Source organism: Lepeophtheirus salmonis, chromosome 5, assembly GCF_016086655.4.
Source record: "Lepeophtheirus salmonis chromosome 5, UVic_Lsal_1.4, whole genome shotgun sequence".
Taxonomy (NCBI): Eukaryota; Metazoa; Arthropoda; class Copepoda; order Siphonostomatoida; family Caligidae; genus Lepeophtheirus; species Lepeophtheirus salmonis.
The window spans coordinates 64,923,667-64,940,613 of record NC_052135.2 but is presented as its reverse complement, the minus strand read 5'-3'; the positions used below and the strand labels follow the sequence as shown (position 1 = coordinate 64,940,613).

At 28.9% G+C, this 16,947-nt stretch overlaps 1 protein-coding gene across 1 annotated transcript in view; it reads left to right on the top strand.

Annotated features, from left to right (window-relative positions):
• Nucleotides 1–15,224: 15,224 nt before the first annotated feature.
• The window catches only part of LOC121118816 (uncharacterized), an 83,183-nt gene continuing 81,460 nt past the window's right edge, over nt 15,225–16,947 (top strand). Inside the window, exon 1 of the mRNA XM_040713408.2 lies at nt 15,225–16,668. Within this exon, the coding sequence (XP_040569342.1) occupies nt 16,350–16,668 (319 nt within the window). The 5' untranslated portion in view covers nt 15,225–16,349. The remainder of the gene's footprint in view (nt 16,669–16,947) is intronic.

Sequence of the window (16,947 nt, the reverse complement as noted above, 5' to 3'; positions counted from 1 at the left end):
ATGAACGAAGAAGTTCTGTCGATAAACACATACTAAAAAGTTTATATTCGTCATAAAGTTTATACAGGGAATAGATGACACAAATCAGGTCTTTATAGGACCATACAAGTTTACAGGCAATATAACATTAGTGCTGTTTATCCTACATTACTAAAATGTTTCAATGGTTGATCGATATGATTTATATCTAATACTGGTCTCTGAATAACTTATTTTGACGTTAGTCCTCATATTATTAATGAAATGCTGTAGTATAAAATTAAATCCTGCTTTTTCATTTTTATGTATGAAATTTAAATGATTTTTTTTATTCAAATACATGTATGGGGGGAGCATAGATAGGAAAAAGTAAAATTGAACAATTATTCAAATTTAGTTAAATAATAATGGAATATACAATATTATATAAATACTTCCTGTAACAGGCGGACATAAAACTTCTCCCTGGAGGGATCATATAACCTCAGAAACTGAAATATCCAAATGATATATAACCTATAACAAATATAATTTCCTTTTTTTAAAGGCAGAAAAACAAGTTTTATTAACTGTTAAAGTTTTATTTATGCTTCATAATGGCAGTACAAATTTATAAATTTTTGTTTTATATGGTTCTGAAATGTTATTTGATAATGGACGTCACTAATTGTTGAATAAATTAAACTTTAGTACTTTAACAATGATTTTTTCTATTTCAGACGTTTTTATGTGGTATGTGGACATATTGATTTGCAGTGCATAATCTTGCAAACTGGAAGGTGCCAACTAAAACATTTCAATATCCAACGTTCTTTTAGCCAAGGAGACCCTTCATCTGCCATTTTTTTAATAATTGCAATAGAATAATTGATTGAAACAATTTATAATAATGACATGAACATTGTAGTGCCGACCATATTAAACTATTTAAAATTAAGGGAAGCTTTTGCGGTGGTATAAGTGCTGAATGTTCGAAGTTACTTAAGAATTTTTCATTGGGTATAAAAGGAGCCGACCATATAGTTTGAAACCCAAGGGTATTACAAATCTTTAGAATGCATGTCAGAGGATACTGACCCAAAGAGGATGAACGTTGGTGGGGGATATAAAAGGTGAAGAGTTACAAAATGATGGTCTCATTTTGATAAATGCATACGCATTTCCTGCAATTCCCTGAAAGAAATGTGAATGTATTTGTCAATTCACTAAATAGCATTTCGAACCACATAACTCAAACTTCCTCATCTTGCTTGAGGCTTATCGCAAAATTCAGGAAGAGATGGGGTATCAACAAATGTGAGATTAAAAAGCATTCAAGGCCCTCTAATTTCCATTACAGATGCTGGTTAAATTATAGGCTCATTACATATTCAAATAAATGGATGAAATATAATGGTAAAAGTCTATGTAGACTGTGTGAGAATAAAAAGGATGATGATATTGATTTATTCCCGAAGTTTTCCTATTCACAAAATGGAAGAATAATAACTAAACAATATTTAGGAATCGTTGATGAGGGGATATCTAGATGTTATCCGACTTAATGATATCAAATCTTATTACACTGAAATTGGTATGTACAATTTGATAGACTATTATCGATTGAAAAAGAAACCAAAAGCTCTTGACGGAAGTTTTATAGATTATGAATTGTCTATTTAAAATGATTAACTAGTTGTTGATATGTAAATATTTAATTTCGGCATTTTATTTGTTTTATGTTCCTTTAAAAATCTGTATGTTAGTTATTTCGAGTGTTTGTTTGTTTAAGAAGTAATTATTTTCCATAGGAAGTAAAAATGTTGTCTTTCCCAGACTAAATCCGTTTTCAATTACTATATATAGAAAAACGGTATTAATTAAGAATTCTTACGTAATGCCGGATCTAATTTTAGTTTTCTAGTATTGATATACATGAAGTTATTTCCGTGCAAAAATTTTTATATATTTCAAATTATAAAAATGAATCAGAAATAATGTATATTATATCTTAGAAATTGAAGCAATTACTGATTTTTTAATTGTTTTTTGTTTTTATGTAATTTTTTAATTTTTAGTATTCTTCTAGTATCCAATTTTTGGAGATGGTACTCTTTTAATTTAGGATCTATAAACAAATTTTAGATTAAATTATTTATGTTTCCAGGAATGTTTTTTAATTGTTCTTATCCTGTATCAATCCCAAAAATTAATATAAAACGGGAAGAAGAAAAAGCTATGAGAAACTTTTTATTTTGTATAATAAGAAAATGGCATGTTTGATAATAATTTATTAATTTTGAAAAAATATATCTTTTACCAAATATAAAATTTATTATTCTTTTGTCCTATTTCAATTTGTTTATTATAAATTCAGAAATATAAAATTTAAAAATTATGTTTTTTCTACACTTATGTTCATATGTATAGGAAAATTTTGTATTTAAGTTTTATAAAGTAGAGGTGGGCACTTTACTAATTAGTGAAACAAACAAAAAACGAGATGAGTGGTTAGCAGAATACCAAAAATGTAAAAACGCTAATTCCATCCTTACATCTTATTTACTTAGAAATTTACATGTTTTTTATAGATTTGATCCTATAGTTTCAGTTACGAATGAATATGTTTTTCATGATAATTTTTTGCTTTAGTTTTTGCATCTAGTGTATTCTAAAGTTTGAATTCCCATCACTCCCCCAAACTTGTACTTTTAATGATTCAACTTACAATAAACAATAGCTAATACATCCAATTTATAATGAAGTAAAAAAAAATCAACTTGGTGGAAGGCAGGGGAAAGGGGGCAGCTGACCATTTAGGGCTTTTCATTTGGGAAATAATTTAAGTTGCTAACCACTTGAGTGAGTTTAATATATTCAAGTAGACCACACATATCTGATCCCCATTGAATATTATAATTCTTCTTTTGTTGGGAAACTCTGACCTAGACCGATTATCGGGTAATCCATGGATAGTGCAATATACCTTTACATTAAAATAATTCAAATAAGTAGATCCATGAACCTACAATATTATCAGAATTAGCGATAGCGGAAGACTAAAGAAAATTAGCGGGTTCCTACGTCTGTTGTTTAGTAATGAAATTCATCATTTACAAAATCTGACAGTCTTAAATAGTACGGATTTAAGCTTTTAAGTATATCTTTAGAACAATATACTCATACAATCCTTTATATTGGTTCTTTTTTTTCTAAATAGAACTCACATTTCTCAACAAAAAAAAGTATAATATACTTTTTTTTAAATATATTTTTTGCGCTATTTTTGTAATGTTATGTCATTTATCAAAAGTTTCAAAAGCATTTTTGTCCTTTTGATTGTTATTTTCATGATTATAAATAGTATATTGTTCTTTTTCTACCTGCCTAGGTTTTTTTTGCAATGTTGTTAAGCTCTATTATATTTTATGATGATAAAGAAATAAATGTAAAATTATTAACGTCAAAATTAACTTTCTAAACAAAGTATACAAATACATTGCAAACATTAAAAAGATTTCAAGGCCCTGCTTTTTTTAACAATAAAAAATCTTAGATCTTTTAAAATTATATAATGAAACTTAATTATTTATCGCATAACTTACTCAAATATCACATTTTCTAAGATTAATAAATAGCTCGTTTCCTTATTGCATTTGTTCAGTAAAACTTTTACTATAATTCATGCACGATAACGAAATTGCTCATATTCGTAATTTAGCCATAATTAATGTATTTTTATTCATTATATAAATAGTAAAAGTATGTTTATTGATGATGTCAATAGCATATATCTTTTATAACGTCATTTTGTAAATTCTTATCGTACAGGACAGCTTTTGGGTCGATTGGAGGATGAGCGTTATTAACTTATACTAGTTTGTAAGCAAAGGTATAGAAAGTGGCCCTGTCTTGCAGCTAAAGAATTCAACTCCTTTAATGATAATATTATTTAACATTCAATACTGGTTTTGTAAACGTGGTAGGACAGCAGAGAGGTAAAAGAGTAAGATGTAAAAAGAGCTGATGTAGAAAGGAAGACACTATTTGAAAAATATTCTGAACGATCATCACTTACTGGCTGGAAAAATAAATACATTGCATACATAGTTGCTAAATAAGCTGAAAATCCCGTGTAATAGATTAAAGCATCAATTGTTTAACCTTAGACAAATAAACAAAATTGTGTCCTTTTTTAAATGCATTGTGCCGAATGGACAAGAAAGAGGGAGATGAAAAGATATTACGCATTTTTACGACTTTAAAAAATGTAAGGGATGGAGTGTTTAGAAATTTACATACTTATTTTAAAAGCAAATCTTTATTGTGTTACAATTTTATCCAAAAATTCCCTAAAAGAAAATTCATGGTCCTTTAAATCTGGATACACAATTAAAAAGTTTTTTGGATTGTGTGAAAACAATAGATTTTAAAACGCTTGGAACTAACATTTAAGGGAGCTTGGATTGGATGGAAAAGTCTAGCACTTTACTTTTTGGACCTGTCGGAAGAGGCAGAAGAGCAATTATTTGAAGAAACCTTTTAGCCTAACTATGTCAATGATTATTTATAGATTGTATAATGGATCAATAAATAAATCCTCTAGATCTACTAAAGAGTTGTTTAATGCATTACCTGCTGCCAATCAATTATTTTAGGAAAGAACTTTGCTTTTTCATTAACAAAACTATTTAAAATTATTTTTTTTAATTTAGCAGTAACAACTGCAATAAAAAGTTCAAAATCAAGATTGTGTAAACGAGGCAAACACATCTATTATGAATAGTACAACTATTTCCCTTATTTTTTTTTTAAATATTGAATAAACTGTAAATAATAAAAATATAACACATGGACTAGAAAATGCTGTACACATAGATGGTGCTACTTTCAGTAATAACCTTCAAAAGAAAGTTGTTAAAATTTAATGACTATTTATTCTTAATTTCTTAAGTTATTGTACTAAGTATAACGGTACAGTTGTTATTTCCAAATCAATGGATCAAAAACAATTTAGTGTTTTAATTTTATATAGCTTTTTGATGGAAAAATAATGTTCAAACTATGCAATGGATTGAATAGTGTACTGAGGACTCTACTTCATAAAGTGAATTAAAATAAGCCAATTTTGAAAGAGAAATACATATTTTCTTTGTGTGATGTATGATATAAATGTCTATATACAATATTAACCTGATGTCTAATCTGTTGTATATATATATATATGAAACTTAGTTATAGAATAGATCTATAAGAGTATAGACGTGCCAATATAGTAAGAACTGAGTATTTATTAATCGAGTATATTCGACCCTTACATGACGGAGTTAACACAAAGACGATCTACATTCCCGACTGCATTAAAATTTCAGTATTAGAGATGCCAAAAACCCCACCTAAGACCACTTTAGGGTTGGATTCTAGTATATTTGAAAATTCTGTAGACTATTCGAAAAAATCGAGGTCGGCGTTCAAACGAAATGTGCCTCGAGGCTCCAAACTTCACTCTTAGTGTTTGAACGACACTGAACTAGGATCTGATCGTTACAGTCTAGAGATCTTATTTGACCAATATAAATCCAATTTATCAAAATATGATCAAGTTGATTACAAAATTCTTTTCGTAGGTGGCGAAGAATATGAAAATTCATGCATTTTCAACTAGAGTTTGGTAAAATGTAGGCGAAGTCCATACAACTCAGTTCTGATTTTAATAATAAGATAAAAAATCTTACATCTTAGTTTATTTCACAAAGCTGGGATATGTGTGCATACAATGGCATTTTGAAACCGTCCAAATGATCAAAAGCTATTTATGGTTTTTGGATTTAAGTAAAAATGTTTGAAAACTATCAAGAAAACTTTTCTTACAAAACATTATTCTTTGTTTTGATTTTTGAATTGACTAATTTTTTGCTACCCCTTTTTGAACAAACAATTGTGGCAGAAACCATCATTTTATTTTTAGAATTTTAATTTATACGTAACAGAGGGATTTCAATTGTATATTACATTCTTTAAAAAATGTAAAAAAAATTAAGGTTTCAAATCGATATCCCTACATTTTTATCTTTTTACTCTTTTATGAAGTAAAGTTCTTTAAAACCGGATACTTATTAAAGACAACCTAAATTTCCATTATTTTTATCATAAAATAACTTGAAGAACATCAATAGTAAAACTTGCTTAACATCCATAAAAATTAATTTATCAAATTCTCCATTGAGATCATCTGAAATTAAATTTTACAAAAATGACTTATTACCTAAAAACAAGCAGTTATATATGATTAACTAAGCATAATGAAACATTATGTGTATGGTTAACCTTGGTCAGATTTTGAAATATTAGGGGTACTCCAAAATATAATTAATTTTTTGACTACTTACAACATATGCTTGGGTTGTTTGCTGAGAGTGGCTACAGTGATAATTATAAATTATAAATAGTCTGGCTTGCATTGTACGAGGATTTCAGAATGTAGAATACATGAAGTCAGCCTTTGTTGGGGTTGCAGCCTTTGGGGGTCACCTTGTTGAGCCATTTTATGCTGTAACAATATGAAAAGAAACTCAAGACTAAAAGTTTTTTATGAAAACATACATTATCTGATGGCAAAACCTATCACTGTTGGTTTCTTCAACTTCAAAGAGCCCTGGTTTGATTGCATAAGCAATAACTTTTTCTCAGAAATAAAGAAAAAATATTTCTAGCAAGTAATCAAAGCTGCAATTAACATGTCATCACTATATATGAGCGAATATATTTTTCTATGTAATTTCCTCATGCCAGATATGAGGATTGGTCTGGAAAGACATTGAAAAGACTAGACAGCCTTTCTGATGAGTTTTCTACTCAGTACCCTGTTCAGGAACAGGCCAGAAATATAAATGACACTCCTGTAGCTAATATTTCTATTGAAAGAACGTGTGGACAGTTAGATTACCAACTTCACCAACTTATACAACTTGAAACTGTAAGTAGAAGCCTGATACTCCAAAGTTCAGAAAAGTTAAAAAGGGGATCTGAGATATCATTTAGAAATTTTTATACGGAGACCACAAAGATACGAGAGCTAAAAATGACATGGAGTGAAATCTTCAAAATTCCTACCCAAAACTGACCTTCTTTTCAGAATACAAGTGACTCTGCCAACTAAGAAAAGGAGAGACAAAACTGCTGATGAATACATTATTGCACTTCAAGCACTATTAGCACTAGAGGATATCCAACAGAAACTGTCCTCATTGAACAATTTAGAAATTCTATGAATAAAATATATCAGCTAAAAATAATAATATTTAATATTTATAATAAGTATCTTATCTGCTAACATTTTTACAATAATATTTTATGTTTGTACCCATGTTACATTTCTCTAATGATAGAAATGATTTTTAAAGGCTACACACATATGTAATAAAATGTATAGATATTTAATTACATATTTATAAATCGTTCATTTAATGTTAAAGCTACTTAATGTTTTTAAAGTAGGCAAAATATAGCTTTAAAGAAAAAAAAATTCTATATTTTATTTTGAACTTGGTTGGGGCAAAATTTAATTTTTATTATATTCATAGATTTATTTTTCTATTTCCTCCTCAGTAATATTAGCTCTTACTATTTAGCTGACACGTTTCTTCATCAATTATTGGAAAAATGTTAGCTGTTTGAAAATAAAGAAAATATATAGAATCAAAAGTAATTATTTTTTATAGGTTTCAACAAATTTTCTATTTTCTTGCAATAAATAGAATATAAGAGTATCATTCTTATTTGTCTAAACAAAGAGCTAAAGAGCTTGTGTTTAAGGTACTTCGAGGATCTGGAACCCGTATAAGTGTATTTAAATAACATCTTTTTAGCATTTTATACGTTTTTACTGTAAAATGGTAGTTCCTGCTTAACTAATTGACAGCTTTTTTATAAAATAATGTATTACTGTCTTAGCACAAACAAAAAAATTCATTTGTACAGTTATTAAATTTAAATTCATAAGAAAAAAACTTTTAGCTAATAAGAATATCTTAACATGAAAATCCAGGACAGCCCGGAAGAGTTATCCGGACATATCAATTTTGTGGTTTATATTTACTTTCATAATACAGTGTTTGAAACCTTTTAACACGTGATTTCTTCTTTTTTTAGATTTAAGAGCCCGCAATCAAAAAGAATTATATTTGAGCTTTCACCAAGTTAGTTAATATTTTGCCAATAAAATAACACTTACTGTATTTTTTTCACAACATGACACTAATAAGTTTAAACGTAAATTGTCTCGTCCTTAAAAAGTTTAAAAATAAAAACCTATGCTGCCAACTTTTTTTCCTATAATTGATGGAGAAGTACTATTTTTCGAAAATAACGACAATTTTCTAAGCTTTAAGCAAAAATTGCAAGGATCAAGTGTATATTCAGAACCCCCAAAAAATACTTTTCTTTCTTTTCACATGTCAAAGAATGGGGAAAAATACAGAAACCCAACAAAATTTAAAAAAACTGTTATTTTGAATAGGTGTATAAGTAAGACCAACCGTCTTTCTATTTTCTTTTACTTAAATATACTTTTATATGTCATTTTTGAAATACTTTTTGTCAAAATGAATTCTAAGGTATTTTAACAAAACTATTGTATAATGTATTCAATATCTAATGCATTTTTTTTATATAACCCTCTTACTCTACTATGTCTCTTCTTGGATCTTGTGCCATGTTCAAGTTTCCCAGAATGATTACATCTCCTCAACTGTACACTAACACAAGACGACGTCAGACAAGTAGGTTCTACTTTTATTTCTGGTCTAAGTGGATGGAGAAATTATTTAGTTGGAAGACTCATTCTCTTGCCAACTATTCTGCCAAAATTTATTAAAGAATTAAAATAAATATTTAATTTAAATTTGATACAGAGAAAAGTTGTATCCAGCTCACCTTTTTATAAGTGGGTTCTGATCTCTCTAATGGCTATATTGAATAACTTTCACGTACATGAGTTGCAGTGCAAAGTTTAATTTGGAAAAATAAGCTGAAGTATGACTCCAGCTCAACAGTTATTAAATCACAAGAAATTGCAGGAAAACAGATTATTTTAAAAAAACTGATGGATTTGGTAAATTTGGAGATTGTAAGTCTCTCAAAAACAATCCTTTTTAACTAATAGCTCTATTTTCAATGGTGATCTACTTTTATTTCTCCTAAAAATCTATTCATATTTTTATGGGTTACCAATGCCCACCATTTGAAAATTGAACATCCAGCGACAGATGTTGATGCAGTGAAGAAATTATGCGATATTTTTTTAGATACCTATACTCCTTCTGAATCTCGATAAAGTCGAATTTTAAAATATCTTACAGATAGAGCAAATGGAAGGAAGTTCACGGCACAATTTCAAATTTTCTCGTTATGTATTTTTTTCAATTCTTCTTGTAAAGACTGTAGCACAGTAATTATCTCTGTGGTTCGTGCTTTAAGAAACTGTGAAGCTCTGCCAATACTGAGAGAGTTTACTCTGCTCAATTTCTAGAGGTTACTGAAAAACAGTCACTCTAATTCTACTATTTGGATTATGGAATAGAAAAATTAATCTTTCAGAAAATATCAAAGCAATAGAGTATGCCATAAAAAATTGTAAAGATATTATCGCTTAGAAATTGGCACAGCTGCAACTTATATAAGTGGGTGAACTAAGAGGGATTCTCAGTTGGGGAATTTCTCGCTATACTACTTTTAGTAAATAGAAAATAAAAATTCAAATAATTTGACGATTTTTGTCATCTGACGAAAAATTTAAACTTGATTGAATATTGAAATGTTGAGATCCTATTTGACTTCAAAAAAGAAAGTTGATTTTGATTTGAAATTGACAAATTGGTTATTGTACTATTGTAGGAATTTTTAAATATTTTATATCATTAACAGAAAAAAATTAAAATCTACTTAATGCTTTACTAATTTATTAAATGATACACTGACTTCAATGAAAGAATTACGCAGTTTATTTAGTTTAGTCTTAATGTAGTAGTCAAATATTTTAATTTATACACATGCCGTAAGTGCACCTATTTAATATGTTATTGTATCTTTTTTATATATTTAAAAAAATGAAATCATTTATAATTTCTGAAAATAGTTGTTCCTTGATATTAAGAAGTTTTTTTGCTAAATCCTAAAAAAAAAAAAGTAATTACTTTATTGTACCTTCAGCTAAATACCATTCGGATTAATGTCCGCAAAAACAACAAAGTAATTATTCTTCACCCAAAATAAATTAAAGTTCTGTTATAAATTATTTTGTAATATCTTTAATAATAACAATCGGGATTACTTTAAATTGGGTCCCTACACAACGGGTATTATTGCTCTGTCGACAATGAGCATCAGTACAGCCAGGAGAGCCTTCTTGAGAAGAGTCTTGGAGACTAACCCTAGATATTTAATAAAGAGACATCTACAGTAGTTAGGAATCTCCTTCGACTATACAATTTCTTAAAAATCCCTTCACAAACTCGAAAAAAAATTGGTTTCGCTATAAATTAGCTACTGGTTCATTATTTACAAATAATAAGACCTTGAACCCAATGGAGAAATATTGTACATTCTGTAAAATTGAAGTAGAGTCCTCTCGTCATGTATTCTATAGTTGGCCCTAGGGACGTCACCTTCCTTAAGGTAGCAGAAGGTTTAGTGTTCAACACTTTTGGAGTGATGTTTTCGGAGAGAGATTGGCTTATGATGATGAACTTGGCATTGGAAGAAAATATGAAGTTGGAGTGCATCATAACAGACTTCCTACTATTAATTTATTAACATAAACAGACAAGCAGCTGTCCCACGTCACTCTTAGTAAATGTATTGGAAAATTATATTAATATGATGGCCCTTTTTTGATACACATCGCTTGTTATGTCGTTTGATTAATTTTATAACATTTATTTTATACATAACACACGCGTTAGTCTTCTCGTGCGCTACCTGTTGTTTCTTACTACTTTTTTTTTAATATTATTATCTCACACAGGATTCTTTGAAGTTTTTAAGGAATGAAGTACTAAATTACTATTGTGGTTCCATTTTTAATAAAATTATAATTTGTCTTTTCTTAATTTACAATTATAAATTTAATATAACTGTTTTGTATCAAGTTAAAATGTATCTAAATAAATAGTATTTATAAAAAAAATTATCATAACAAACATAAATATTGCATACTTTTTGACTAACATTTAAATTTATATCTTAATACATTACAAAAGAAAGGCGTCTTCCAATAAAAATTAGAGGGGTCATAGTTTTTACAATTAAATAAAAAGGAAAAAAGTAATTAATCATTGAATGTTTATACATACCCTTAAATTACTGTGCACAGCTGATGCAAGGAATACTCAATAAATGGATTTTTTACTATTATGTATTATCATCCAAAACAGGCAAACATTATCAGTACCATCAAATAGGTAAATAAGTGCACTATATGATAAAATACACATAAACACACATTAATTAAATTATAAAATTATTGTAACAGATTCAATCATTTTCATGGGGAAGTATGTAAAGGTATATAAAGTTAAGAAAAATTTGGTTATTAAAATTCTTAGTTAATATATATGATTTTGTTATTCTTTTCGTCCACCTGCCCCCCCCCGTTCTTCCAGCTACAATTCTTTTTTTCACATCAACTATTATAAAGGATAAAAGAAAAGAGACCACAGTAAGGATTAAAAAATACTGATAGTGTTTGTGACTCTCGTGTTACGGGTTAGTGGGTGTACAAATAGCTAGAAACACTATATAATGACAAAAAACAAACAAAACATATCAATAATAAACAACATTAAACAATCCTGTACCGTTTTTAATTTTATGAAGTACAGGTGTTTTTATATTTTTCTTGATATTGAAATAATATTTATAATATGAAAAGAGGATTGAAATAAAAAACATTTTTGAATAAATGTCATCATGAGCTAAACGTAAATTTTTTATTCATAATTATTCTAATGACACAAAATAAATAGATGGACAAAAAAACCTTTAAATTTTTGAAAATACTAATTACAGAACTGTTTGTATTTAATTTATTCCATTTTCAACAATATTATAATTTAGAAAATATGACTTATTTTCAGCAATGACATTGCTGGAAAAGGAAAATAAAATATGAATTCATGTTCAAATTTATGGAGTCTTCCTTGGCTTCTGTTAGACAAACTTTAGTTGTATAACTTTTAGGATATACATTTCAGATTTGTAAACATCGTTAGTTAATATCCTTTTCATCACATTGGCTAAAAAGTCCTGGCCTAACAAAGAAAATACTTTTTTTTACTACAATTACAATTTTTTAAACTATAATTATTATTGGTTAATTTTATTTGCCTGATAGAAAAGATTTCCAATAAGAATTTCAAAGCCATTGTTTTGCCTGAATAGAATTTTTTCCGATCAAGAAGTGTTGTTAAAATAAAACAAAAATTAATTTGGATCCATTGTCTTAGAAAAAAACAAAAATAGCGTCACACTTAGCATAATAGTTTGCAAACAAGAGAACATATTGACTCAAAATTTTAGGAGCTATGTTTTGAAGGTTATTACTAATTGAAAATTACATGAATTGAAACTGTGAAAACCGGGACTTTTAGGCACATATGTTATAATGTTGATAAAGAAACTGTGTTAAAATATAACATATTTGAATACTTGATGAGCCGTAGAACAATTATAATAATTGCATCATTTAAATGTTGTAGCGTTTATTCAACTATTCTGTCCAATTTGTACATGAAAATTTAAATTAAAATAACAATATTTGTGTTGATATCAAAAAATCTGAGACAAAATAAATCCTTATTTGAGTACAATCTTAACGACATATATTTTGGATTTAAAAAAATATAATTTTTTTTACTTTTAGTAAAGACATTACAATCTTATCTTTGATAAAAATATTTATCGAATACTTAATAAAAATTATAGGTATCAAATTAGTATTCAACAGTTTTTGATGAGGTTACGAGCATTAACTTAGCTGATATTTACAATATTATACATTTGAAGATACTGTTTTATTTATTTGGCATTGGAAAAAAAAATTCAAGGCTTATAACCAATACAATTAATTAAATTTACTAAACCTCATTTAGGAATGGCTAAATATACGAATAAATCCTAAATAGAATAATTTGATGCATATAAAGAATTGCATATAATCAAATTGAAAGTAATACGTACATAATTTTCCCCTATTTAAATTATATGAAACATCAAAATAGATTAGTCACAATTATTGTAAAACTACAGAATGAAATAGAAAATAGACTTGTATTACAACCATACAATTAAACTCTTTTTGTAGCTTCAAGATACTTACTTTTAAAAAAAATAATTTAAATTTTTGTCAATTAAATCTACTGTTCTTATTATGTTTCTGAATTGTAATTAGTATTAATTGAGATATGTCTTTTCAAAAAACAATAGCCTATTGTATGAGGAACATTCCTGCAACTGACAAGAATTGGCTTTCAGAAAACTGGAACTGAGTCTTCTTTTAGAGATAAAATAAAGACAATATTTATATTTAGTTCGTAGAATTGAAACATTGAATTTCAACATTTTGATAGAACTTGTTCAGCTTGAGTTATTGGAGAACGTTGATTTTTATAAGCTACCTTTTTGCTTTTTGGTACTTTTATATGTTATTATTAATCATAAAGTTAGCTGGTAGAACTCAAATTAAATTTTTTGAACTACAAATATCCCTAAAATTAAATAAGAAATTGTCCTGCATTTGGGCAAAATAATTACGTTATGCTCCTTTCTTCTCAAATCTCAAAATAGTCTTTCGGACAACTATTGTTTCAATATACTAGCCCTCAGATCTAATAGTTGTCTCAAAATGAACCGTAAATCCCTTGAAGACCTTGACTATGTAGTCAGAGTATAGCTTGGCCCACTCTTTCTTGATGTAAGCCTCCAGAGACAGAACACTCATATGTGGAGTAGCACACAGCTTGTACTTCAAACATACCTAGATAGATGAGTCCGAGGGTCTTTTGTCTGGAGAGAGGCAGCCGCATGTTGAGGTCCCAAAAGAACAAAAGTTATCTCTCAGGAAGGGCTGGGTATTATTGACGAGATGACACGGAGCTTCATCTTGAAGAAAACTATGAACTTTTCTCATGGTACAAGGTAGTACTTTCCTGTCCAGAAGATCGATTTATGTTTCTGCATTGAGTCACTACCTCCTCTCCATGTAAATAGAGGGAAGACTTCGTATGTACTTGCCACTAGATATTTTTTCCAGATGATATGTCCCACTGAAGCTGACGTCTTGTTTGGATGTTCAGTATTGATGTAGCAGCTGTTTCGCTGATGCACAGATATATCAACAGTCAAATTTGTTTTTTCTTAATTTTTGTTGACCTTGAGATAGTTCAGAATCTTCTTTGCTATTTCCAACCATCTGAGCTTGCTTTGTTCACTCTGTTTATAAGTTAAAAAATAACTGAATATTTTAATATAATAATAATTCTATTTGAATATAGAAGCTTCTCCTCGTTATGGCATTAATTCATTTTCTCTCAACCAAAAAAATATTACATAACAGGCAGTTTATATGTACAAGGGTGAAAATTTAAGTGTACCAAATGCCATGCTCCCGCTTTTACCTCTTGTTCCTTTTATTCCATACAATGGTATCAACTCTATCCATAACTCACTTTATAAGCAATTAAAAATCAACTAATATTAAACCTACTACAAAAGATCTAGTGTAATTGACTCATAGGATAATTTTGAATATTTTTACTTTATGTTTTTTTAAGAGGGAAGTTTGAGAGATATATATGTAATTTTATATAAATATTTTGTACATAAATTTTTTTGGAACTTTAGTCAACCAAGGAGTTTTTTCAATATATATACAATACAATACATACATTATAACACCCCCCGGCACCCCACCCTACAACAAAACAATCTAACCTGGCTCCCCTTCCCTCTTTCGTATTACAACGTAAAATATATATTGTCGTCATGCACAAGTGCATTATTTCTTGTTCTTCTTTCATTATTTCTTTTTCTATTCCAAACCCCCCTTTCTCTTTTTTGTGTTTTGTGTTCTCTTCTTTTTCCTCTCTCTATCTTGCTTTCTTAAAAAAAAAGAGGGGAGTAGGAGAAGGGAAGGGCTCCTTTTTGTTGTTTTTATGATTGTTTGAGAGTCAAACACACTCCCAAATATACATGTTCTTGTTTCTGTTGTTGTAGAACTAGCGGATTCAAATCACATACACACACTTTTCCCTAACTAAAAAATAAAAGAGGCTCCCTCTCTTGAGAAAAATATTAATCATATCTATAAACAATAACAAAATATTATCATTGTGTCATAATGAGATATACATATATCCATTTTTCATCATCCCTTCTTTGTGTACTCTTCCCCCCCCCCTCACTGCCCCTTCTCTTTGTTCTTGGGCTTTTTCTATTCTTTAAGAAAAAAAAGTTTGAAAAAAATAACATGAATAGAATAATGCAGCAGATTTCTTAAAGGAGGGAAAGAAAGCACTTTTATTTTTTGGTTAAATAAGAAGAAAGAACGGAACCAACTCTATATTTGGATAATACGGCTTTTTAAAATTTTAAATGTATAACTACACAAAACGTTTGATCTCTTTTTATATGTACATATTTTATGGATGTAAGAGCTGATAGTAACAAAACTAAGGGGAAAAATGTGTGTGTTTTTTTTTTCAAAATCAAATTTACAAATATTGGGGAAGAGAAGCGTTCCGGAGCAGCGTTGTTCTCGTTTGGTAGGAGTTGTATAAATATAATGGCTTCCCTTTGAATCACTCTGTAAATTTATCGTTATTAGAAAGCAAGTTTCTCCGCGTGTGAAAGCTGTATGTATATTGTACCAGAAGAAGAAGAGTCCCTTATATTAATACGCGCGAGTAATAACAACAAGAAGAATAATAATTTTGTTGTTTAAGATACCGGTAAAGAAGAAGAATCCCTTTTTTGTCCGCAGTCGTCGTCTTGACAATTGTTGCTGCAAGTGTCTCTCCTTTCGAACAGAAATCCACGCAATAAACAGGTGGTTTTCAAGACAAATAAACTAACACTGAAGAAACAATACTTCAACAATAACGGCACTCCTTTTTATACATCAACCTACAACCATTGCTCAATCCCTATGCTTGTGAGTGAGAGATTCCTGTAAAATATGTCAGACTCCTTTTGTGTGCTGTGTGTTACTTAGTGAATGTATGTTTGTATCCTCCTTGAGAGCTACTCCTTGCTTTTTTTCCTCCTCCTCTGAGGGAGTGAAGATCAACGACGACTCTGCTGTTGTTCGATTCTCTGTAAATGATCATTTGTGAAAAATGCCGCGTTGCTTTTTAGCGAAATCTAAAAAGAACATTCATACAAGGTGGGAAGAAAATAATGAAGAGAATCTTAACCATCACCATCAACTCCACAATACACATCGATCCACCATAGGATCCATCTCAGCAGCTGTTGCTGTTCGATCCATACAGGAGCCTCTGAACATTAACAACAATAACATTGTTTACAATTTGAATAAGAAGGAATATGAGGAACGGGTCTTCAAGGAAATTGTAGCTTCTTCTCCTGCACGTTCAACATACAAAGTGTCATCATCTTATCCTTCTCAAGAGACTCAACAACGGATAATTTACGGTAGATCAAACTATTTATTCACTTTGGTTTGGAGGGGATGAGGAAATTAAAAAACTATTTTGGATTAATTATAAATTAAACCATAAATAACATAAAATATATCAACGATTTATAAACTTAGTTACCAATTTTATCCCCCCCCCCTCCTACCCTTACATTTTAATGATGATAAAACTTTACAAACATTACGATATGAATAATTTTTTATCTTGACATTTTATTTCCGAAAAAGTAATTGAAAAAACATATAATATATTTAATTACATTTTGATTTTCATA